General features: G+C 34.3%; 1 protein-coding gene across 1 annotated transcript in view; it reads left to right on the forward strand.

Moving 5' to 3' along the window:
- GNAT3 (G protein subunit alpha transducin 3) overlaps window positions 1–26,580 on the forward strand; it is a 49,138-nt gene that overhangs the window by 15,011 nt on the left and 7,547 nt on the right. Inside the window, exons 3-5 of the mRNA XM_024557535.3 lie at window positions 5,931–6,072; window positions 14,903–15,060; window positions 19,224–19,352. Coding sequence (XP_024413303.2) covers window positions 5,931–6,072; window positions 14,903–15,060; window positions 19,224–19,352 — 429 coding nt within the window. The remainder of the gene's footprint in view (window positions 1–5,930; window positions 6,073–14,902; window positions 15,061–19,223; window positions 19,353–26,580) is intronic.

Below are 26,580 nucleotides of genomic sequence, written 5' to 3' on the forward strand. Positions count from 1 at the left end.
CCTCTGGGAAATGTGACTGATAGTCTAAACCTGCAATTTTCAGCTGGTGTGCCATAAGAATTGTTTTTTTAATCCTTAGCTAAGGACTTTTTTTATTGCTTATAGAGAGAAAAAGAGGAAGTGGGGAGAAAGAGAGAGAGAGAGAGAAAGGAGAGAGAGAGAGAGGGAGAGAGAGGCAAACATCAATGTGAAAGAGAACCGTCAATTGGTTGCCTTCCCTATGCACCACGAATTAGGTATGTGCCCTGACCTGGAATTAAACCCTCAACCTTTTAGTGTAAGCAGTGGCGTCCGACCTTTTGGTGTCCCTGGGCCACACTGGAGAAAGAAGAGTTGTCTTGGGTCACATGTTAAATACATTGCAACACATAACTACAAAAATCCCCATAATATTTTAAGTAAATTTACGATTTTTCATCAGCCTGCATCCATAGCCATCCTGGGATGCATGCAGCCCGTGGGCCACAGGTTGGACACCCCTGGTACAGGATGATGCTCCAACCAACTGAGAAACCAGGCCAGGGCACACAAGAATTTTTAAAACATGCAACACCTGACTATTCAGTCGGGAGTATTGACCTCTTTTCCCTTAGATTGTCACGCTTAAAAATTGACAATAGCCAACACAACAATAGCTGTTCAATGTGAATGCCCTGTCTTGAACTATAAGTACAGGGTAGGGCAAAAGTATGTTTGCAGTTGTTAGTACATGAAACACAGTTTATTCTTGTATTTCTATTTGTTAGTTATTGTGTTATTGCCATATGAATAACTGTGAACCTACTTTTGTCCCACCCTGTACATAGGTCCTATACCTAATAAAGTTGCATCTTATTGGTAACATTGAATAATCAGATTACATCTGATTGGTTACTTCTCAGTACCAGAAATTCTTGCACACAAGTAAGGGCACATTATTTTAAGTCACTTTGGAGCAAAAAGTGTAGCCAATTACTATTATTTTGGTAAACTAATAAACACTATACCTATTTTTTGTCAGACCAGCAAAATATATATATGTTTTGGTGTGACCCAGAATTTTAGCAATTAATTTATGTGCGCCAGGAGATAAAAGGGTTGAAAATTACTGATGTAAATCACACAGCATCAGAGCTGCCACAATTCCTATGCAAACATTTCTCCTCTCTTTTAGCAGAAAGCATAAGAGATGAGAATTACTATAATTTTCACTTTTAAATTTTGTCTCTTTACAAGATGGATACTAAAAATAGTTATATTATAAATATATTAATCTGAGTATAAACAGAGCTTTAATATTATGGTCATAAACCATAACATTTTTAAATATATCAATAAATGATCCATTTTGAATTTAGGACAAAATATTTCTAACCTAACTGGTATTTTGGCTGCCTGGGAATAAAATGCATATTTAAAGTTATGACTATCATGAATTTAAATTTACTTTCTCTCTTTGTTTCTTTTTAGAGAATAAGTAGACATGCATTTTCTAATGAGATAACACAAAAGTGCTAGAATTCCAGAATATAATGCCTAAAGGAATAAAATGGCAATTGATAAGTGGAAATAAATATGGCTCTATCACCACTAGAGAATTTTGAAGGATAATTGTTGCTACAGGAGAAGATGATAATCATTTTTGAGCTTATTTTTAATTATATGTTCAAGGAGCTTGTTCTTTGGCATATATCATACCCAGTTAATGGTGAAATTGTCTATAATCTAAATCATAGCTTTTTTCTTCTTTCTAGGCAATGTCCTGTGTGTTTCATATCAACCAATATTTAAACCCCACTTTTGAATTGTCACCTATATCTGTAACTATCCTCATTTTTAATAATCCATTTTTTAAATTAATTAATTTATTTATTTACTTTTAGAGAGAAGGGAAGGGAGGGAGAAAGAGAGAGAGAGAAACATCGATGTGCAAGAGATACATCAATCGGTTGCCTCTTGCACACCCCTAACTGGGAACCTGGCCAGAAACCCAGGCTTGTGCCCTGACTGGGAATCAAACTGGCAGCACTTCAGTTTGCAGGCCAGCACTCAGTCCACTGAAAGACACTAGCCAGGGCTGTAACTACAGTTTTAAACTTCCTCCTGTCTTCGAAGAACAGAACTCCTTTATCCAGATCACTGGTCATATTGCTCTCAGGTTCTCAGCCCATCTTTGCACCCAAGTCATCTCATATTTTCCTAATGACATTACCCCTGTGTTTACCTGTATTTTTCTTGCAGGTTATAATCATGCATAAATGCCTCTTATCCTTCTTATTTCTCCATTCTCTATGAGGTTAAATGCCATAAGAAAAGAAATGACCAATTATTTGGCTATTAAAAATGAAAACTTTTTAATATATTGTCATAAATAAAACTAAACAAAAATAGAAACTTGAAAAAGTCTATAATAAATATGATAAATTATTGAATATCATAATATGTAAAGATCTATAGATTATTAAGAAAAACAATAAGCTGCCCAATATATGCAAATGTGAAGAGACTACAAACAGACAGTTCACAAAACACAAAATTCAAACATCTATTAAATGCATCTATTTTAGTTTATCTCACTAATATAAAAATTCAAACAATAATGAGCTGTTTCTTATTTTAAGAGATTATCAAATAATAATTTCAAAATAATATTACCCAATAATGGTGATGTTTTGAGAAATGAATATTTCTCATTACTACTTGTAAAATTATGTCATAGCAAGTTTATAAAAAAAATTTTGGTAATTATACACAGTAATCTGGCAAAATAACTATTAATATTTTAAATATATTTTTAGAATTTTAATAATAAAATAAATATGAAAGGGTATGAAAATAAAATAATACAAATATGAAATGTATGTACAAAGAGACTCACTTTCATCTTATTTAAAATATTGAAATACAACATAGAATAAAATACCCTAAATTAAAATAAAACATAAGCAAATAGATTGTGAAATTATGGGATTATTCACCTTTAAATTGCAATATTTTGCCTCCATTGCAAGTTATAAGTATATAAGAAAATTTTAATGGAAGACAATACTAATGTTAACTGAAAAAACAAAATACAAAATTGTATAAATATCTTTATCTCTACTATGACAAAATACATAGTGTTTCTAAAATCAAAGAACATATACGAATAGTGGGATTTAAAGTTACATTGCATCTACGTTTTGAATATTGCTGAGTTTTTTACACTATCTTCAATGAGCAAATATTACTTCTATTAGTAAAAAAAAATTAGTTTTCTGGTTCTGCCCCATCTCTCCTTCCTTTTCTCAGAGTCATTAAGGAATACAATGCTAGCTCTCTCAACCCTTCCAATTCTATCTACTCTTCAACCATTTCCACTATTCTTGCCCCTGGCATGTCACAGAGATTGCCCTTATAAATGTCAATTATAATCTCCTAATTGCCATTTTTTATGAAATGTTCATATATCTTTATTTTAATTCCATTTGACTTCATTGGGCTTTTCCATCCTAACACTTTAGCTTGGCTTCTCAGATAACTCTCTTCCCCAGTTCACCTCCTAATTCTGTCTGCTTTAGTCCCCGATTCTTTGATTAAATCTTACAGGTTGCTGTCACTAATGTACTAGGTCCTCTTCTCTGCTTACTCTGTATCTTCATCCAATTAAAACTGCTGGAGTCCAGTGGTTTTTACTATCATCTTCAAGCAGACTGTCTAGAATTTTTTTTTCACACTCAGACACTTTGTTGAAACTAGGAAAGTAGATATATCTACCCCTATATTCTATGTATAGGTCCAAATCAGAATAAGCGACACCCACTCCAAGTAAAATTTATCATTTTCTTTTCAGTTCACTGTACTGCATACAGATGTTGTTGCTATACGTCATCACGCTGTACAAAGTCAGATATGCTTTACTTTCCTATAATCCAGTACCATCCAATCGCCACATCTAATATTAAGCACTTAACTGGGGTTAGTGTGTGTAAGGAATTACATTTTTAACTTCTTTGCATGTTAACTGATGTCTCTAGAGGCTACTGTAGTAGAAGGTGGAGCCCTGGTCCATGTTTTGGGGGGAGAGGTTCTCATTCTCTTCGGTGCATAATGCAGTGTGCAACAGAAAATGCCCGGTAGCAGCTTATTAATTTGAACAGAGCTGGGAATCAACTTGCAGATAAAGAGCTCTATCTCACAGAAATGATTTATGCAGCTTATAGAGAAACAAGTTGCTTAAAGTCCCTCTACAACTGGACTTTTTAAATTCTGCCTTCGTTACTTTGCTTTATGATAGATGTTTCCTTCCCCAATGGTGACAAGAGAAGGATCAGAACTTGTGCCGGGAGGGAAGAAACTCTAAATGCCCCAAGTCTATTTGTAACTGGAATTTCGATGCAATTCTGTAATCACTATACCCATATATAATGAGCATCCTTATTTTTCCCTCAAATATTTGGGCAAAATAGTGTGTGTTATACATGGCAAAATATGTTAATTAAAATTATTTTTCCCATTTTAATTTTTGGAAAAGAACTGGAATTTACTTAATAAGCTTATTCCTGATCTATCTATAAAGACATTTTACTGCATTTGTCCATAGCCTTTAATTGACTAATTTACTCTGTTATTTAATTGTTTAATATAGAAAGATAAACATGGCTTTATAGTATAAATGCAACCATTATTGGCAATAAAATATTAAAATTAAAGAATAGGTATAGGTACTGCCTTTACTCCTTTCACTGCAGAATGCTTTTATTTGAAGGTTTTAACATCTTGGGAAATATTGTGTTCTTTTCCCCCCATGCTGAGATCTCTATGTGTGTGGATACAACACAGGTCCTTAGTAATATGACATCCAAAATAATGCCTACTGAACACACAGGATTTCAAAAGCAGTAAAAAGAAATGAGCAAATTATGCAATAAAGATGGAATAATTAGCATATGCAAAGATTTTAGTTTTTAATGGGTACATCTTTTAATTTATTATTCTAAAACTATTAAACATCTGAGTTCTGATTGAATGAGTGGAAGGAACACCAAAGTTCAGCCAAATTAAATGCCTGGGGATTTCAACTTGGAGTACTCAGTGTCACGCACACAAATGGAATATTATGAGGAATTTAATAGCCGGTAGCCCTTAATTACCTATGTTAAAAAAATGCCTTTGTTTCTGCTATAAATAGAAAGCAGGCACTCCTATTTTCTATCGTGTCTTAAGTGAGAGGAAAAGACATGAATTTTAGAGTAAATTACTTCTCTTTCTCTAGACGTGTAAAAACTACACAGAGTTTTAGAACTACATATGAAACTTTGTCCTGGGAATCTGGAAATATTTCTCTTGAAAAGAAATAAACTTTCTAAGTAAAATGCTCATAATTTACCTGTTTTTAATAGTGTTTTTCATCTAGAGTAAATCCTAAGTGCTCTTTGTATTTAGTGTGAGGAATAAGTGGCAGTAGGGTGTGGGGGGTGGGGAATGTGGGCCATCTGTAAATAGTGTCAACAATAAAAAAAAAGAAAAAGGAAACAAATGCATCAGACCGAAAATCCAAACGCTAAGGTTGACCATTCCATTTCAGCCACACACCCTTCTCAGCTGTCTGACTGTTTATTTTAAGCGAACAAGGACACAAGGAAAATATATCTTTATTTGTTTATTTTCTCCTAAGCAATATTAAAATTCTAAAATTCAAACAAAGTTAAAATAGTGTATTAAACCCCAATGATAATAAAATTCTAAAAGTGACAAATGTTCTTTGGTTAATCCCTTCATAAAAATAAATAAATTAAAAACCTAAAAACCATAAAATTGTTCAGATTTAGCACACATATATGGACAAAATTTTTCTTCTTTAAACAAAGACATACTGTAATTTTACTCAAGCAAGTTATTATTGATGTGTTTTAATATTACAAAATAATCAATTGTTCAACTCACAAAAGCATTTCATGTTTATGTTATAGGATCATCCATAAGAACGGTTACAGTGAGCAAGAATGCATGGAGTTCAAAGCAGTAATTTACAGTAACACTTTGCAATCCATCCTGTCTATTGTGAAAGCCATGGCTACCCTGGGGATTGATTATGTCAATCCTAGAAGTGCAGTAAGTATGCAAATAATTATAGTGTTAGGTCCTACAATGGAGTTCGAGCAATAGAACAGGACTTAATGAACTTGCAGTACTAATCTATACCAAAATTTAAGAATATGAAACATGAATTTTGGAAACATTAATTTTATTTAGTGTAAAATTTCCTGTTTTCCTTTAAAGGAAACCTTTTTTTTGATTGTGTGCTATAATCTTATTTAACATTGACTGTTCCTAGGAGTCAAACTTAATGTAAAACAGTATACTACATTAGAGAAAAATAATGGTTATATTTGCTAAATATGAAAGAGTTTATTCCATAAAAATCAAACTGCAGTATCTCTAATTTATTTTCTTAGTTTAATTGTGAGTCATTGCATGGAGATTTTTTAAAAATAAAAACACTACAATTATCATTTAGTGATGATAACAAGACTATGTGGCACAGGGAAACAATTATTTTATAAAGTTTTTTTTTAAGAATTCAAAATTATGTGATTAACTAAAATGTTTCTATAATAAATATACTCGTCATCATAGTTTTGTTAATAAAATAGCATCTAAGTAGTTTCATTTTTCTTCTATTTTATGTTTTGTAATAAAATTATTTTATGTTAAAATACATTTAAAATGCACTGCTTTAAAAAAGTTTATGTGCAAGAATATAAAACCATCTTAGGTGACAAATGAAACATAGTACTATCCAAAGAACAATAATAATTAGCCACATCCAAAAAACCAGGAATTGTGTACAATTCATAGTAAGAACCCACCCATTTCCCTATTTCCCTCCAGGAGCAACTGGCTGCATCTAGACATTAATTGAACTGTCCCTAGATTAATTATTAAATACTTTGTTATATAAAAATAAAAACTAGAGAGGCACAGTATAGTAAGTATGGAGAAAAAAGTGACATTTGTTCTTTTCTTTCTCACACTTGTCGTTTAGACCATGTAAATTACCATTGGAAGCCATTAGGAAGAAAAAGAAATATTTCATGATGCTAAAGTTGTTTTTTTTTCCTAAAGCACAGTTGATATATAAATTATATGAGTTTTAAGCATACAATGTAGTCATCCAACATTTATGTATCACTTGTGAAATGATTAGCACAATTCATCTAATAACCATCCATCACTATACAAAGTTAATTTGATATTATGGATTATATTTCTTTATTTATTTTATTATTTTTAATGTTTTGATTTCATCTTTATTGTATTTTTTCTATTAACATTTAGTCTGCTTATACTGTCCCCCACTGCCCAGCAATCACACTATTGTCCATGTCCATGAATCCTTTTTCATTTTTCAACCCCCTTTTCAACCCCTCTACCAACTCACCTCCCCCACCACTAGCAGTCAACCTGCTCTCTATTTATGAGTCTGTCCCCATTTCCCTTGTTAGTTCAGTCTGTTCATTAGATTTCACATATGAGTGAATCATATGGCATTTGTCTTTCTCTGACTGGCTTATTATTCACTTAGCATAATGTTCTCCAGGTCCATCCGTAACATCGCAAAAGGTAAAATCTTCTTTTTATATAGCCAAGTAGTATTCCATGGTGTTAATGCCCCATAGACGTATTATCCACTCATCTACTAATGGACACTTGGACGACTTCCATATCTTGGTAACTGTAAATAACATTTCAATGGACACAGGTGTGCTTATGTTCTTTCTCTTTTTTTTTAAATTTTTATTGTTATTCAATTACAGTTGTCTGCATTTTCTCCCCAACACTCCACCCCACTCCAGCCAAACCCACCTCCCTCCCCTGCCTCCACCCTCCCCCTTGATTTTGTCCATGTGTCCTTTATAGTAGCTCCGGTAAACCCCTCTCCCCACTATCCCCTCCCTACTCCCCTCTGGCTATTGTTAGATTGCTCTTAACTACAATGTCTCTGGTTATATTTTGTTTGCTTTTTTTTGTTGTTGATTATGTTCCAGTTAAAGGTGAGATCATATGGTATTTTTCCCTCACTGCCTGGCTTATTTCACTTAGCATAATGCTCTCCAGATTGGGAATGCAGACTGGTGGGGCCACTGTGGAAAACAGTATGGAATTTCCTCATAAAACTAAAAATGGAACTGCCCTTTGACCCTGCAATTTCGATGCTGGGATTATACCCTAAGAACCCTGAAATACCAATCCAAAAGAACCTATGCACCCCAATGTTCATAGCAGCACAATTTACAATAGCCAAGTACTGCAAGCAACCTAAGTTCCCATCAGCAAATGAGTGGATCAAAAAACTATGGTACATTTACATAATGGAATTCTATTCAGCAGAGGGAAAGAAGGAGCTTATATCCTTTGCAACAGCATGGATGCTTATGTTCTTTCAAATTAATGTTTTTGGTTTCTTCAAATAAATTCCAAGAAGTGGAATCTTTGAGTCATAAGGCTGTTCCATTTTTAATTTTCGAGGTATCTCCATACTGCTTTCCATGGTGGCTGCACCAATCTGCCTTCTCACCAATGGTACAAAATGATTCCCCTTTCTCCACATTGTCACCAACATTTGCTGTTTATTTATGATGGCCATGCTGACAGATGTGAGGTGATATTCCATTGTTGTTTTGATTTGCATTTCTCTGATGATTAGTGATGTTGAGCATCTTTTCATATGTCTATTGGCCATGTGTATGTTTTGTTTGGAGAAATGTGTATTCAGATCCTTGTTGATTTTTTAATTGGATTGTATGGGGGTTTTTTGGTGTTGAGTTTTATAAGTTCTTTATAAATTTTGGATACTAACCCCTTATCAGATAGATCAGCGAATATGTTCTCCCATACTGTGGTTTGTCTTTTTATTCTGTTGATGGTTTCCTCGGCCATGAAAAAATTTTATAGTTTGATACAGTCCCATTTGTTTAATTTTTCTTTTCTTTCCCTTGCCTGGGGAGATATATCCAATAAAATATTGTTATAAGTAATGTCTGAGTTTTTGCTGGCTATGTTTTCTTCTATGATTATTATGGTTTGGGGTCTACATTTAAGTCTTTAATCCACTTTGAATTTATTCTTGTATAAGAAGGTAGTCTAGTTTAATTTTTCTGCATATATCTAACTTTCCCAACACCATTTACTGAATAAACGATCTTGAGCCCTTTGTATGTGCTTGCTCCCTCTGTCGAATACTAGTTGACTATAAAGGTGTGGGCTCTTTTCTGGACTCTCTAGTCTATTCCATTGCTCTATGTGTCTGTTTTTATGCCAGTACCATGTTGCTTTGATTACTATGGCCTTGTAGTACAGTTTGATATTAGGTAGCATGATTCCTCCAAACTTGTTCTTCTTTCTCAGGATCACTGTTGGTATGTGGGGCCTTTTGTGGTTCCATATAAATTTTTGAAATATTTGTTCTAGCTCTGTGAAACACATCATTGGAATATTGATAGGAATTGTATTGAATCTATAGATTGCTTTGGGTAGTATGGACATGTTTAATGATGTCATTCTTCATATCCACAAACATGGTATGTGCTTCCACTTTTTTGTATCTTCTTCTATTTCTTTCTTCAGTGACTTATAATTTTCTAGGTACAGGTCTTTTACATCCTTAATACCTAGGTTTATTCCTAGGTATTTTATTCTTTTTGTAGCATTTGTAAGTGAGATCATTTTTGTAATTTCCCTTTATATTCATTGTTGGCATATAAAAATGCAGCTGACTTCTGGTTATTAATTTTTTATCCTGCTACTTTGCTGAATTCATTTATCAGTACTAGTAGTTCCTTGGTTAAATCTTTGGAGTTCTCTATATACTGTGTCATGTCATCTGCAAGTAATGACAATTTTACTTCTCTTTTTCCCATGTGGACGCCTTTTATTTCTTCGTCTTGTCTGATTGCTGTGGCTAGGACTTCCAGTACTATGTTGAATAAGAGAAGTGAAAGTGGACATCCCTGTCTTTTTCCTGATCTTGAGGGGACTGCTTGTAGTTTTTCCCCATTGCATATGATGCTGGCAGTGGGTTTGTCATATACAGCCTTTATTATGTTTAGTTATGTTCCCTTTAACCCACTTTGCTGAGACTTTTTATCATAAATGGGTGCTGGACTTTATCAAATGCTTTTTCTAAATATATTGATATAATCATATAGTTTTTGCCCTTCATTCTGTTTATGTGGTACATCACATTTATTGATTTGTGAATGTTGTACTAACCTTGCATACCTAGAATAAATCCCACTTGATCATAATGTATGATCTTTTTGATATATTGCTGTATTCTGTTTGCTAATATTTTGTTGAAGATTTTCACATCTATGTTGATCAGAGATATTGGCCTATAATTTTCTTTCTTTGTAGAGTCTTTCTCTAGTTTTGAAATTAGGATAATGCTGTCCTCATAAAATTTGAGAGCCTTCCCTCCTCTTGAATTTTATGAAACAATTTGAGAAGAAGTGTTAGTTTTTCTCGGAACGTTGGTAAAATTCACCTGTGCAGCCATCCAGTCCAGGGCTTTTGTTTATTGGGAGTGTTTTTATTACTGCTGTACATTACACCCCCATGAACTTATTTATTTTATAACTGGAAGTTTGTACCTTTTATTCTACTTCACTTTTTTCCCTCCTCCCCACATAAAAATGAACTCATAAGCTATTTGTCTTTCTCTGTCTGACTTATTTTATGTAGTGTAGTAACCTCTAGGTCAAGCAGTATTGTTTCAAATGGTAAGATTTCATTCTTTTTGTGGCTGAGTAATATTCCATTGTACATTTACAGTACATAATACATGGCCTGAGTTAATTAGCATATTTATTTTATTGATTCATTCATTCAACAATATTTTAGGGACATATACTATGCATTAGGTTCTGTTCTTAGTCTTGAGGATGCAGTAATGAACAAAATAATAAAATCCCTTCAAGTGCTTACAGCCTAATGTAAAAGATACAAATGTTTGTTTGTTTGTTTTTTAAAGCATTTCTTCTATAGCAATTTTATAATTAAAACATGGAACAGACTGACAGCTGCCAGAGGGGAGGGGGAAGGAGGGGAATGGTGGAAAGGAGAAGGAATTAGTCAAAGAACATGTATGAATGACCCCTGGACATGCACAACAGGATGGGGATGGACTGTAGGGGTGGGGTGGGAGGACAGGGGCACATGGGAGTAAAAATTGGTACAACAGTAATAGAATAAATAAGAATTTAAAAAAAATGAGCTGAGCCAAAAAAAAAAAAATAAAAACTGTTAAAATGAAAAAGATAAAGAAATATGTACTACCTAAGTATTAATAAGTACTATGAAAAAATCAAGGGGTTTAAGGGGCTAGAAAGTAATGAAAGAATGGAAGAAAGGGTGGCCCTGGATGGCATCCTTAAGGGACTGGTGTTTGGGAAGACACCTGAATGACAGAGGAAATGAGCAACAAGGACATGAAAGGAGCTCTGAAATCGGGGCTGGTGAGTTCAAGGAACAGTGAGGAACCCAGTGGTTCTTGAGGAATGGGGAAAGGAAGAGAGGGGAGAGAGAGACAGAGATGGAGAGACAGAGAGGGAGGGAGAGATAAAGAAATAATGACGAAAGGAAAGACATGGGTCAAAACATGTAGAGCCTTGCGAGCAATACTAATGGATTTGGTTTTTATTATGAGTTTGATGGGAAAGTACTGGTGTTATTAAAATACGGCAGTAAGATAAGCAGTAGGAGTTCAGTTTTTAATCAATTTGGCTGTTATGTACAAGACAACCTCTCATAATATCTGTTAATATTGGTGTTATATATTTAAAAAATTCAAATATGTTTGGTGGGCCCTATCCCTTAAACACATGAATCTTTAAATCAGAGGTTCCCAACCTTTTTGGCACCGGGGACTGGTTTGATGGAAGACAATATTTCCACAGACTGTGAAGAGGAGGAAATGGCTTTATAGCCTACCACCAGATGTAGCTTAATTGTCAGATGCCACTTGCTGGTAGGGTTTTGACATGGGTCCGCAAGCAATTGATTCATTATTGTCTCCATGTAGTCAAACCTGTCTGCTAATGATAATCTGTATTTGCAGCCGCTCTTCAATGCTAGTAGCATCACCGCCTCAGCTCCACCTCAGATCATCAGGCATTAGATTCTCGTAAGGAGAGTGCAACCTAGATCCCCCACATGCTCAGTTCACAGTAGGGTTCCTGCTCCTGTGAGAATCTAATGCGCCATGGATCTGGCAGTAGGCAGAGCTCGGGTGGTAATGTCAGAGATGGGGAGTGGCTGTATATACAAATGAAGCTTTGCTTGCTCACCTGCTGTTGACCTCCTGCTGTGCAGCCCGGTTCCTAACAGGCCACAGACTGGTACTGGTCTATGGCCCATGGACCTGGAGGCTTGGGGACCCCTGCTTTAAATTACTGTGCCAGCACTTCAAATAATTGGAGAAAAACTTCAACAATAGAAATGCAGTGTGTCTAGTAAGAAATTTCTTATGTTTGTTTTTTTTTTAACTGTATATGTCCAGGGATTCCCAATTCAGGCTGCACATTGTGTCACTTGAAAGATTTAAAAAAAAAAATCTTTGCAGGAACTGACACCCAGAAATTCTGACTTATTTTGTTTGGTTAAAGGTCCTGGCATCGGTATTTTTAAGAAGTGCCCCACAGGCTTAAATCAGTGCCATTAACTTCAGCAATGAATTCAATAAAGTAAAAATTAAAAATTTAGAAAGACAAATTGATAGGATTGCTTGCTCTCAGGGAAGGTTCTAGGATTGATGTGGTCATCAAAGAGGATTTTGTGACATTTAAATGTTCAAGATGACACTATGTTCATGATATCTATACAAACAAATTATATTTAAATTAAAAATGGAAATTTCAAAAGAGAAACAAATGAGTTTATTCACTTGGTCTGTAAATGTATGCTAACTGGGTACTAATTTTTTCCCTGTAGGGACGAAGTTGTTTGAGCAACTTTCATTGCATCATTTGTCCTAAATAACATTTTCATAGTGGAAAGAGGTAAATAAGATGATGCCAGTAAAAGTGCCTGGATCATATTTCGCTGGCTTTGCAGGTCTCTCTCTGGTCCAACTAATCGGGAAGAAGGATTTAAATCTTACCCTGTGCTGATGCAAGAAAATGGGGTCAAGCCTTTTATTTGGGCCATTTGAAATCATTGGCTTAATTCTCACTTAATCAGTTTGGCTTGGCAATAAAATCTCAATGTGAAGAAAGACAAAAATAAGATTTTTAGTCTTAACAGAGCCTCTCTCTAATATTAAGAAACACACCTTTAGTTTTTCATGCAAAGAGTAGAATTTTAATAAAGCAGTAAAATAAACTTTGAATCAATTTAAATAATAATAAATTAAAATGCATCGGAAAACCTACAAGTTCTTATTGGACGTACTCCTGACATTGCACAAAATATATCTGGGTTTGACTCTTCTTCTGATGCTCATTGTCCTTGCTGATTTGTCAAATTAACCACCTAGCTTTCGAGTTCTCATTTGTAAAATGGGAAAAAAAAAGAGTGTCTATGTAACTGTTGTGAGAATTGTGTAAGGTATTACATGTGCTAACTGTCTTGAGAATATAATAACATATGAAGGAAAGAGTGTAAGATTTGGAGTCTGACAACCAGAATCTAACCCCCCTTCTTCTTCTTTTGCCTGGTCTATAATGGTCAGTAATTATTTTGAAACTCAAATTCTTATTCTTAAAAAAAAATTTCTCACAAAATAAATTCGATAATTAGTTTAGATAAACTGTGGGCCATATTATTTACTCAGTGTACTTTTATTTCTTTCTGCTCTTGTCAGCTCCAAATCTCATCAAGGTTAACATGGTGCTTGCTTGCTTTTCTTTTCTTTTCTTTAATTTTATTAAATTTATTGAGGTAATATTGGTTAATAGGGTCACATAGGCTTCAAATGTACAATTCTGTGACACATGATCTGTATGTTGCATTGTGTGCCCACTGCCCTAAGTCAAATCATCTTCTGTCACCATATATTTGGTCTTCTTTACCTTCTACCACACTGCCAGCCCCTTCTCTGTGGTAACCACCATACTGTTGTCTGTCTGTATTTGTGAGTTTCAGTTTTATATTCCATATATAAGTGAAATTATATGGTTCTTAGCTTTTTCTGACTGACTTCTTTTACTTAGCATAATATTCTCAAGGTCTATCCGTGTTTTCCCAAATGCCCTTCTCTTCTCTCTTTTTTTTTCATGAAGTCTGACCCCTGCCCTATTAACTTGCCCGAAGACATGCAATTAACACCACACAGATGTTGAAAACTTTGAGTGGATCAAACTGTTTACCATTACTCATTTATATGGTTAATCTAAATAAGGTACATGATGGCAAGTAATATTATTGTATTTTAAGTACAATTGTATTTTAAAATTGTATTTTAAGTACAATTTTAGAGTATTGAGTTTTATTTTCTATTTTTATTCTAAATTTTGCATGGTATTTTTATTTCCTAAGGGAAAAAATGGGCTATGATAAAAAAAATCCAATTTAGATCATATCCATTAATCTTTTAGAGCATTTTGAGCACCTGAGATCTCAATGGACTTACACTAAAATATTATTATCCCTTTTCACATCATATTCAAAAGCTAGTTATCTAGGCAAAAATATCCTATTTTTTAAATTATAACATTTAATATATTAGTTTTTGCAATGGAGAACTCTTTTGGGTATCAGCCAGTGATTACTAGGAACTTTAGTTTTATTAACCTTAAGATATACTGAATAGATGTTCAATGGAATTATTACCTAAACAAATAATATAAAATCACCCTATCGAAATGCTTTTTTTAAAAAAAATGAAGAATGTTATTTAAAATAACAAAACACTTTTGTTCTTTTCATAAAAACATTGCCATAGGAGGACCAACAGCAACTCTATGCGGCAGCACACACCCTGGAAGACGGGGAAATGACACCTGAGCTGGCTGAGGTAATAAAACGACTGTGGAGAGATCCGGGAATCCAGGCCTGCGTTGAGAGGTCATCCAAGTATCAGCTCAACGACTCCGCAGCTTAGTAAGTGAACACATTGTGATGGGAACTGTAGTTAACATATTTCAAATAAAGAATTATAACTGTATACTGTACATTTGCAATCACAAATGAGGTAAGTAAATGGCTTTACATTGTATTATACTAAAATAAACTTAATTCAAGAGAAACAAAGAAAATCAAAATGAGATGTAAAAAAATATACCCAGGGCAGCATTTTAAATAACTAATTTTGAAACAATTTTCTGGAGATCTATATGCTTTAAATATGTTCTCTGAATTAAAAAGTATCAATCATTTTCCTCATGCTCAACACAGAAGCAGATTGATGTCACGCACAGTACGTTCGGGGCTATTCATTTCATCTCTACCCATGTTACTAAAGTCATGTTCTAAAGTAATCTTATCCCTGGCACATGCGTTGGGTTTCCTTTGATTCCAAGAGGATGACACAGAGTTCTAGAAGTAAGGTATTGATATCCACAACATTTGTACATTTTGGAATTCTTTTTGAGTCTCAAGAATGATTATATATTTTTCATAGCTATCATCCAGTTAGCAATTATTAGCCAAAAAGAAATTAGGAAGTGACATTATTTATAATTTCACTATCAAAATAATTTTGTTTTTATTTTAGTAAGTGGTTCTTATCCCATTGTCATATTCCTACAATATGTGTATATATGTATGTATGTGTAAATATAGTATAAATATTAATTCTATATTTCTGCCCATGCATATGAATATGTAAAAAGGTATAGAGTCCTTTCGATGAACCTCCAACACAACAGAACACTCCATCAGCCCTTAAAAGAAAATAAAAACAACAATGTGAAAGTGAAAAAAACTGAAAGATTATTTGAGGACAAAACAATAAAACTTGCATGATACTTCAGATTTTTAATCATGATGAGCAGAAGGATTATGGAGAGAAAACCAACCATATAAATTCTAGGAAAAGATAACAGTCTCCTGTGATTACTCTTTCACATTCATTTTAAATTCCAAACCCAATGGGCACATCATCCTTGACCAGCTCTTGTCTCAGTGACGAGACAAGTAGAGAACGCATATCATCCTGTGATTATATAAACTTAAAAAACTTTTTATAAGTGTCTCAGTACCTAGTCACATTGTAATACTAAAAAGATTATTTGAAGTACAGAAAATACTGCTTTTCTATATGAATCATTGATAAAAGCAGTCGCAATAAGAAATTGAAATATGTAATATTTTCATAAAAAGTTGCTTAGCAAAGTTCTGGAAAGAGGAAAAATATTAGATAAATTAGATAGATGATAGACAGTCGTAATTAGCTTCAGGTACACATTATTGATTAAACCTGATTTTCCCTTAAAATACCATAAGAAACATATTTACAGTTATATTATCATATGTTTACCTTTGCTCTTTGCTCTTTGATAGGAAAAAATGTATATATTGTAGTCAAAAGGGCAGGTAAAATGACATTTTATTGTATTTTCTAGACTTTAATATTCAGTTTTAATTTTTTTATTTGTTCTGACATAAAATATTTTTTACACTGGGACTATCATATAGATTCATATTAAGAGCAATTTATCTGTTCTTCAAGTTAAACACATGTATGCAATATCTATTCGCACCCAACTTGTGAATGTTCCTGATAATGTAATGGTTTTTAACTCTCCAGATTTATTTTTAGGGCAGTAGAATAACAACAGTAAAGTTGATTCCCCCTATCGCTACCCCCCAGCCATGTCTCAAAAAGATTTCACATAAAATCAAAAACATTACATGTTAACTTTTTTGTTTTTACAGGTCCTTAAAAGGAAATATTAAGTAAAAACTTGTTCAGAAAAAAACAGTTGAATGGCTAATTTTTCTTCCAGAAATGAACAGCAGGTTTTTCTCAAGTATTGAGTAATATTTACATTTTAAAACTAGAAAACATAATATCAGATCTATACCAATCCAGGTCTATGGATTATATAAAGCAATGGCCTCTTTTCTTTCCCTCCTCTCTTCCTCTCTCTCTTCCTTCTCCTTCTCTTGTCTTTCCTTTCTTTTCCTCTCTTTTCTCTTTTCTTCCTTTCTTCAGCTTTCTGTCGTCTTTTTGGTGAAAGTGAGATAATTTGTTCGTCTCTCAAACATAGAGACCCTTCAAGGTGAAGCCAACAGAGATGAAGTACTAAGCAGTGTGACAAAAAATAATACTGCTGGCAGCATAAGGCCTCCCGCACCACAGCGCTAGCAAACTGAATGGAGCGAGTCATGACAGTGGCAAACGGAAGGAATTTAGTTACTGCTTGATGGTTTACTCACGGGGGCTGTCCAGGGTGCTGCTGGAATTCCACATGCTTTCAGATTTAACACAACTGGACTAGGAAAAATAGTGTTTTCACACGCATAGAAAAGGAATCAGATATTCTTAAGTGATTTGAGATTACACACACACACACACACTTAGGGCCTCTGATTTGGTTTAAGTTTGAGCCCACAGGCTTGAGCACCCAAATCCTGTATTTGTTTATAAAAGCAAATGTTTTAAATGCAAATATGTCACTCTGCTAACATTTCTGCTTTGCTTGAAATGACTTATATATGCAAATAAAATACATTAAAATGTGTCTTTCTATACCAAAGCATTCATTTGGTTATTATTAAAATTTAATATCTATCATGGCCAGTATGTTTTTCTTTTGTTTTTGCCCCTGCATGAACCACTTAACCAACAGTATACCTACCACCTAGATAGGCTTTGTCCATAGGGTATTCACAAAGGAATCTGATTAACAAAATAGAAAATAGATAAGCTAGGAAAACCTTTGACTATTTTCTTATGATATATTTATATGTCTCTTTTCCTTTTTTTAAGAAAATTGAACTTTATTAGACTAAAACATGGTGATATATTTCCATATTATACATATATGTGTTTCTGAAGTGTGACTGTCTCTTTGTCCTTGGCCAAAATCCCTTCGGGGTACTTACCTATTATAAGTTTATTTCAGCTTAAAAGGAGAAAGATCCTTTAAGAATAAATTATCTATGTTGCTGCTGAACTTATTTTTTAACAAATGATAAAACAGCTTTGCTTTTTTGAGGCATTATGTTAGGTGCTAAGGCATAAACAACTATTCAACTTAGTCTCTGAAAAATTCAGCTTTTAAGTAATAATATTCAGTTGGATTCTACCTCTCAAATTCTGTCTGTAGGCATGTAAGCCCATAATCATCTTCCTATTTAAGTTACATATGTAAACTTGGTTCAATATAATGGCAAATTTGGTCATTAAAAACCTTATCAGTCTATTACTATATCTATATAACATTTCCCCAGAAATAGCCATATTGCTAATCTACTAAAGCCTTTGTATCAAAAGTCTAGAACAGTGGTTTTCAACTGTTTTTAAAGCAATAAAACATTAATTTTAGTCTATAAACATTATCTGGTTTTGAGGATGAAGTTAAGAGCTGTTTCTTTCCTCTAATCTAATAGACTCTTCTCGTAGAGCACACAGCTTAATCAGACCTCTTCCTGTCTCTCATCACTCCTAGATGCTGTAAGCAGAAAGAGGGTAGTATTCAGCCTGGTAACAGTAGGGTTCTTAAATATGGCCCCAGGGAAGAGTGGGACACACTGATGCACTGATGGAAGAGTAGAACAGGCAGGAGTGGGTACACAATGTAGGCTCAGTTTTCTATCCCCAAGAATGTTGGCTCAGGGGTGGATGAACAATTTCATGAACTAGTTCCAGTGTGAACCAGCAAGGAAGTCAAAAGTTTGTTTCTTAAAATTCAGAGTGCCTACATACAAACTATAACATTTTGAGATTAGTCTAGTGATCATTAGATTAACGATCACCATTATACCATTTGGATGATGTAAGTCTAATAAAGAGAACTTTTCTCTCAAATGTCTATCTATACACCTCAGAAAATGCAAGCTAAGGCAGCATTTCTCTGTCTACTTTTAAAAGGGGCCCCCACCCCCATGGGCCAGCTGTGTACCACGCTCACTGCTCTGCAACATCCCTCCCAATAAGCTCTGGTAATTGTGATGAGCAGAATTTGAAAATTACCAGGCTGGAGTTTAATACTTTTAATAGACCCTAATCAAAAAAAAAAATCATTTGTGCTATATCCTGGTATCTTCAAATGCAAAGGTAAAAATATGTATGTTATTTTATTTTATTTTTTTATTAGCTACCTTAATGATTTGGACAGAATAACAGCTCCTGGATATGTCCCAAATGAGCAGGATGTTCTCCATTCGCGAGTGAAAACAACTGGAATCATTGAAACTCAGTTCTCCTTTAAAGACCTTCATTTCAGGTATAAGCAAATGTCTCCCTAACTATCAACAGAAAAGTCTGTCATGCTCAATAATTCTGTGCAGAGAAAAGTTCTAACGCATTTTCAAGCGCAGTGAGTCGCTGGTAGTGCTCCTAGGCCTAGTTTACTTTCAGTACAACTGACCCTTACTGTCCTTTTTTATCCTCGTACGTGGACCCTCATCCTGAGCCCCATCCTTTCCTCCAAGGCCAGGTGGGAGCTAGATTTTATTTTTCTCACACCTGAAACTGATATCTTACTTTAAAAAGGAAATATATTTAAATAACATTTAAGCAACAGGTGCCAGAGGTCCTATTTCTTTTGCTCTCCAACCCTCCCATTTGCTTGAAATATTCCTATTAATTTGTTTCCTTAGTTTAAAAATATAAATAATTGAGAAGAGAATTATTTCAATATGATGCTACTTACTGCAATAGCAAAACCTAATTTAGAAGTATGATTGGGTTATAAAAATGAGTCCATTATTTCTGTTGCCTTTGCATTCTCAAGACCTTCACAGAAGTTCTATTGCACAATTACCCCTTTACTATACCGAGAAATACCTATAGAAATTGTATTCTTATAGACATTTTCTAAAGTGTCCCTTCAAACTTAAGCACTTCTTCCTATCAATTGTGGATAAGATGGAATATTGAACATTAAAACCAGGTTCTATATGTATCCTTCAGTAATGAAAAAGTCACTAAAGAATAATTAATAAAGTCATTCACACATACAATAAGAAAAATAATTTTTATAAAGTAGAAAAACTAGAAAAAAGGTGGCAAATTATTTGTATCAATTTGTGAAGAAAAATTTATTTTAGTGGGGTAAATGTTTTTAGGGTTTTTTTAAGTATTAAAATTGGTGAGATACAATATCTAATTAGAATGGTTACGGCATTGGTGGCCAGGATATTTTACAAGACGATATGGAAGAAAACTCTTCAAAATTTATACGTAACTTTCAGGCCCACAGATCATTTTTAAAAGCCCAAACTAGTACAAAAGGTCCGCAAAGACCGGGATCAACACCCCCTGTTGGCAATGTAAGCGAAGTTCGTCTTCAGTCCTGTCATCGCTGTGGAGCCGTTCCTCTTTGGCAACCACTTTCTCCCGTCTCCTGATCTTTGATCCAGTTTCTGTGGTTTTCCCCTGTAAGCTCAAGTCCAATTGCTTCTCTCTCCTCTGCCTCCCCCAAGCCTATTTAAGCATTTTTGGCACGCTTGCCTTTTCTTTCTTACTCTCCTTTTGCCTCTCCAAATTTCTCACTGAAACACAAATCAGCAACTAGGTGTAGGTCTTAAGTCTAGTCCTTCCCAGATTCTAAACCATGTTCTCCATTAATTAGCAGTAGTCGTCAAGGAACAAAGATACCTTTTCTTTACTTATCTAATGAGTTTGTCGTAAACTCCTGGCAGAAAGTTATAACTTGATATTAACGTATCTTACATAAGCTAATAGAATTTCCTAGATTCTAGATTGTCTTGAGCATGTCAGTTTTGGAAATTAATGTCATATGTTGAACACTTAGAAGCTCACAACCCTGGTCGTTCTGTACATCACCAACCAACTTAGTATCTTCTCAGATACAAGCACCATCATAAATTGTCTTTTTTTATACAGCTATTCCTTGAACATTCAAGCCATAGAGCTGTTGTTTTTGCTGTTCTCTTTGTCTAAAACGTTCTGACCTTGGATCTCTGCAAGGGCTGGCTTCTTTTTATCTAAGTCCTCAAATCAATGCTCTCTCCTCAGGGAGCTTTGAGCATCCTGTTAATCATCCTTGCACATCCCTGTCACTACTACGCACAGCAGTGTACCAGTAAACGTATAAGAACAAGCTCCCCGGGACAAAGAGAGGGGAAAGGCTGATTTATGGCCCGTGATGATTCCCTTGGAGTAAATACCCTGACACAGCGGTCAATTTCAACCTCCCAACATGATGTCACTAATGTAGAGTTGCGGAGAAATACAAAGAAACAGCTCTTACTAGTGGTGCCAAGTGAGCCCAGTGTCAGTACACCATTGATATAGGATGCTATTTTCTTCTCTTTTTAAAAAGTTATCAATATATGAAATTGCCTTTTTTTTCAGTTTACTGTTTTTTGTTCTGTTTTGGCCTCATATGCTCTGAACTCCAGGAGGCCAAGGGCCATGTCTGTTTATAGCTCTGTCTTCTGTGATTATCAGCGTGGCTAGCACAGAGTCAATACATATAGTTGATTCTTGCTGGGTGAATAAATTACTATTTCACTCTGTGTACACTATCTTCACTGTACTCAGGTACACCCTGAAACTGTATATAATGAACTAGGCATTGCTATCCTTATAAAGCTTAACAAATTAAGAAATGGAGACTAAAAGTAAGTGAAAGACTTCCCCAAGATCAAACATAGCAGTGCTAGAAATGTGATTAGAATGCACAAATTTCTAACTTCAAAAAGCACACTTCTTACGCTGCATATCACTGGTGGGCTATGAGTTAGCTGGGGTGGAAACAATCATCTTTTTATAAAGTAGGTACTTCTTCTAATGTCATTGGTTATTCATGATTCCCTTCAGAGAGAAAAGGAGGAATGCAATGAAATGTCAGCCTGTTCAGGAGATATCTTGGAGTTGACAGGCATCTATGGTAATTCCCAAGTCTGCGATTCTAAACTAGGGTACAGGATGATTGCCCATGAACACACAAAGCCTCAGAAATCATGTTTGTTTTCTGGAATATTTATTTCATCAGTACTACATATAAAAATATTCAGAAATTTATAAAACAGATATTCTTAGTAGACTACATCAGCATAATTTTTTTTAAACCAGTATTTTAAAGATATATTTTCCTCATAATAAGCCTCTTCAGATTAAATCTCTAGAGCTCCATTGGTACATGATCTTTTTTTAAATATTTTTGTCCCTTTGTAGTTCTGTGGTTAATTTTGTACACATTGTGTTACATGTCTCCTAGTCTACTTTCATACACTTCTAGTTCTTATGGAGGAATGAGAAAGGTTTTGCCAGTTCTTCATTACTGTGTAAATGCCAAAATGTAAAATGTTTGTGGATTGGATGGTGAAGCAGTTAGTGCTTATTTTGACATAACATTTTCTACACTATGCAATCACTACCTCTTTGCGACCCACTAAAACCAATTTTCAGCTCTTTTCTTTCTTTGATAGGTTTTGCTTTCCAACTCAAGAGGGTAAGTTATTAAAGGCATCTTCTGTAAGAAGAGAATGCAGGGAATTTCTCTACAAAATATTTTCAACAATAAAATTTTTAAAAGTATTTAAATTCTATTATAAAATATTTTAAAATGCAATTACTTGTTTTCTTATGGAATTATTTAAAATCACTTAAATATGGAATTAACAATTATGGGAGTGTAGAGACCCTGGCGCCCTTATGGTTGTAAGTCCTTCTGACTCTGTTTTTTAACCACAAACAATTGAAGAATTTAGAATGACTTCTGTGCACATACTTTATGTCTGCGAGTACCCACCCTAATTTTTAGAACTGGGCACCAGAGCACTTGGTTAGGCCATTTGGCTCTGGCTGTGCGGCAATGACACAGATCCCTCTGTGGTCACTGTCATACATATGTAGCCACGTTAAGAAGTCATATCAATTGTGATGTAACCAAACATCTTGAATAATCTCACTCAACAGAAAAGTTTAAAGTAAGTTTCAGCTCAGATTAGATCTTATTTTTCTGTGGTCAAATATATAGATATCAATAATTATAATTTCTCCAAGAGAATCATATGCTTATAAGACAGTAAAAACATCTAACAAGTGAATTAGCTGCAGTAGCACTGCTGATTTTTAGCTATCCTATTTTAGACAATGATTTGGCAAGCACTGGAAAGAGCAGGTTAATAACAATGTATTCTGATATGAAGTATGAATAATCTTGTGAGGTAAATATTTAGCCACTTGTTACGTAAACCCATAAAAATCAAAAGCTTCCCGATTATTTAAAATAGACTATAAATTAAACTGATTATTCAACTGTTTAATATAAAGCCATAAAACTCTGATGCCTTTCCCGATATTAATGCTATGGGCAATTTAACAAATTATTGATGTTCAGCTGTCAATCAAAAGCCTGGCCGGTCAATTTTTAGATACATCATACATTTCAGGCATTTAAAAATTTAAAAAATGCAATAAAGATTAAATAAAATACAAAATAAAAGAGGAATCCTACCTTAAGTATCTTACTTAATAAGAAAATATGTATTAGCAAAATAAAAACAAAAACCTTTACCCAAAATGAGAACTGCAAGTTCCCTTCAATATTATTATGTCACTCTGGTTACCTTAACTTGTTTAGGGCATTAAGGGTATTAAAACTGTATTACATGGCCATTCACCCCATTTATTTTCCATATAGATTGCCCTAAACCAAATGAAAAGCATAATATAACTTTTCTTAAAGGTAACATAATATCCAGAGGAATCAATATAAAGGCAAAACTCCAGCTATCGGTCTGATTTGGTAATGAGCATTTCAAGTCAACAATGTTTTCATTACTAGAGACTCTATAAATTTTTTTTCAAAATTTAAAAAATGTCAGCATGAAAGAAGTAAGATTATTCTCTCTGCTGTAACATATTTGGTTATCATGCGAGCAATCTGCACAGTTATCCAAAGTCACTTTAAGAATATTCTCAGACTTGCAAGATTTGAATATATCTGATTAAAAATATAAATGTGATTAAATAAAGAAAGTTTTCACCAGAATGGATGGAAATAGGTTAGTTGTCCATTAAAGCAGAGAAAAAGAGGCTTAAAACAAATGCTAACTGGACTAACCCAAGCCCTGTTTTGTGGGGAAAATTTATCAAGATGTCTTGTGAATTGGCTCCTATGACATCATCATTCTTACTGTGGAATTTGAACGTTGGGCTCTCAATACAAATATTCCTTTCACCCAGTGAAGTTTGTCCTGGGTCATGAATAGTTAGTTCTCCATTACAGGGTACCCACCACGGAAGCAAACCCTGAGGAGAGGATTAGAGCCAAAAAGAAAACAAGAATGATGGAAGTTCTCACATGTTAAAATCTAGTGGGTGGGAATGCAAGGAGCAGTTTTAGTTTGAAAAAGCCCACCGTAAGTTCAAACCCAGTGATCCTAGTGATGTATACTCCATCCTCAACTCACCAAGTTAATCTACAAGTTAACGCACATTCGTCCAATCACAGTATCACATCTCTCTGCCAACAAATGATCCATAATATACTTATATATGATTAAATAGACAATATGTGCAGCACCTAGAATCCAGACTGGCTCTACTATCTCCATTAGAAAAGTAGGAAAAAAACACCTGGAAAGGGGAGAATTTGCCCAGTAACCTGTTGACAACACATGGAACTGCCGTCTGACCTGGGGAAGAAGGATAGGCTCCCCAGAAAAGATAATTGCAATTTACTTGATGAGGTTTTGAGAATTGGACCCTCATCGAGTAAATTGCAGACAGTGTGTCCTGTTCAGGGACTTCTGGTCTGAGTAAATGGGTTTAAACTTAATGAGATTCACCACAAAGCTTAACAACCTTCCCAACATAACTACCATTCCCACAGCACCTATCATGCTGCCGGTTACATAGCAGCTTCGACAAATATTAGTTGAATTAATAAACCTTGGGCTAATTGTTTAAAGGGCTCATCTGAAAAATAGAAATAATAATTGTACCTGCCTTGTAAGTTTATGGTAAAGTTTAAATGAGTTAATTGTTGTAAGAATGCTTATGCCTGGCAAAGAGTAAACTCTTATTGGCTGTGTTATATTGGGATTAAAACATTACAATTGGTAATGTGGGGATTTACAGAGGAAGTAAAAGTTATGATCTGAGCTATTTTTATTTAGCCCACATTTTATGGTTCATTTCAATATATGTAATTTTAATAAAACAGATAAAACTTTATTTTTCAAAGTTTGAAAAGAGACTAAGATTACTTTTAAGGGCTAACAAATCATTTGACTACAATTTTAAAGGTCTGAATGCATATTTATTATCCTTGCTTTAATAAGAATATTGACTGATATTTTGAAAAATAAATTCGTTGGTTAATTTTCACATAATAGAACCTCAAAGTCAAAACCCTGTTCTCTTCCTCCATTTATACTGCAAGTCTGAAACTGCGGAGGTTTTGGTAATTGGCAGCACATATAATAGTCTTTATAACACAATTTAAATTTCCAAACCACATGACTATTAAACTCTTAAATATTAATGAGAATCTTCTCTTTCCATCTACTGTGGAATGGGGTGATTTTCACATTGGTGCACATCTATCTGCCTATAAACCTATCTGTCCACATACAGGGTGGGGTAAAAGTAGGTTTACAGTTGTTCATATGAAAAAATAACACAATAAGTATTAAATAATAATACAAGAATGAACTCTGTGTTTTGTAAACCTGCTGTTTCCCCACCCTGTGTGTACACAGTGTATATACTTGAGGACTTTTAGTTCCATATATCTGTTCTCTACTTGGTTCACACATGGAGGCTGAAGTAGTAGAGACATACAATGTACAATATTTTCAATTATCATCAGTAAGTCAGCTGATTGACACTTATTATTCCAAGTATAGTTATTACCCTTGAAATCTCTGTAGGGCTTGGATGCTTCTTGGTAATATGTTGTTAAACTATTACAAACCTCCATAATTTATTTTTTTGCTTCAAGTCTATCTTCCAGCCTCAGATCAAAGTGATTGAAACATAATAACAACAGAAATGAAAGCAAGAAAATGTTAATTCCCTATGCAAAACTCTCTGAGTCCCCCATTGGCTGCAATATAAAGTATCATCTTCTCCTGTAATATAAAAGACCCAGTAAGTGTATTTCTAGCCTAACACCTCAGGCTTATTTTTGCCTGCTTAAATCCTTTGCTCTTGCTGTTTCCTCTACCTAGAACATCCTTCCCCATGCATTCGTTTGGCTCAATCCCTCAAACTGATTTTTCTTAGGTTTTTACATATGTATCATCTTCTGCATTTCTAATCACTCCATTTCAAATTACAACCCACCTCCTATATGCCCTATTGCATATGGGTATCCTAAGTCTACTCACACACACACACACCCCTTCTCCACTACCACCACCACCACCATCACCAAAAAAGAAGCTTCTTGAGTTTGAACCTCTAATGCCTGGTATGGCCAATAAATATGTGTTGAATAAATGAATAATTATGAGGTCGTGTATCTCAAT

The sequence above is a fragment of the Desmodus rotundus genome, chromosome 6 (assembly GCF_022682495.2).
Source record: "Desmodus rotundus isolate HL8 chromosome 6, HLdesRot8A.1, whole genome shotgun sequence".
NCBI classification, from domain to species: Eukaryota; Metazoa; Chordata; class Mammalia; order Chiroptera; family Phyllostomidae; genus Desmodus; species Desmodus rotundus.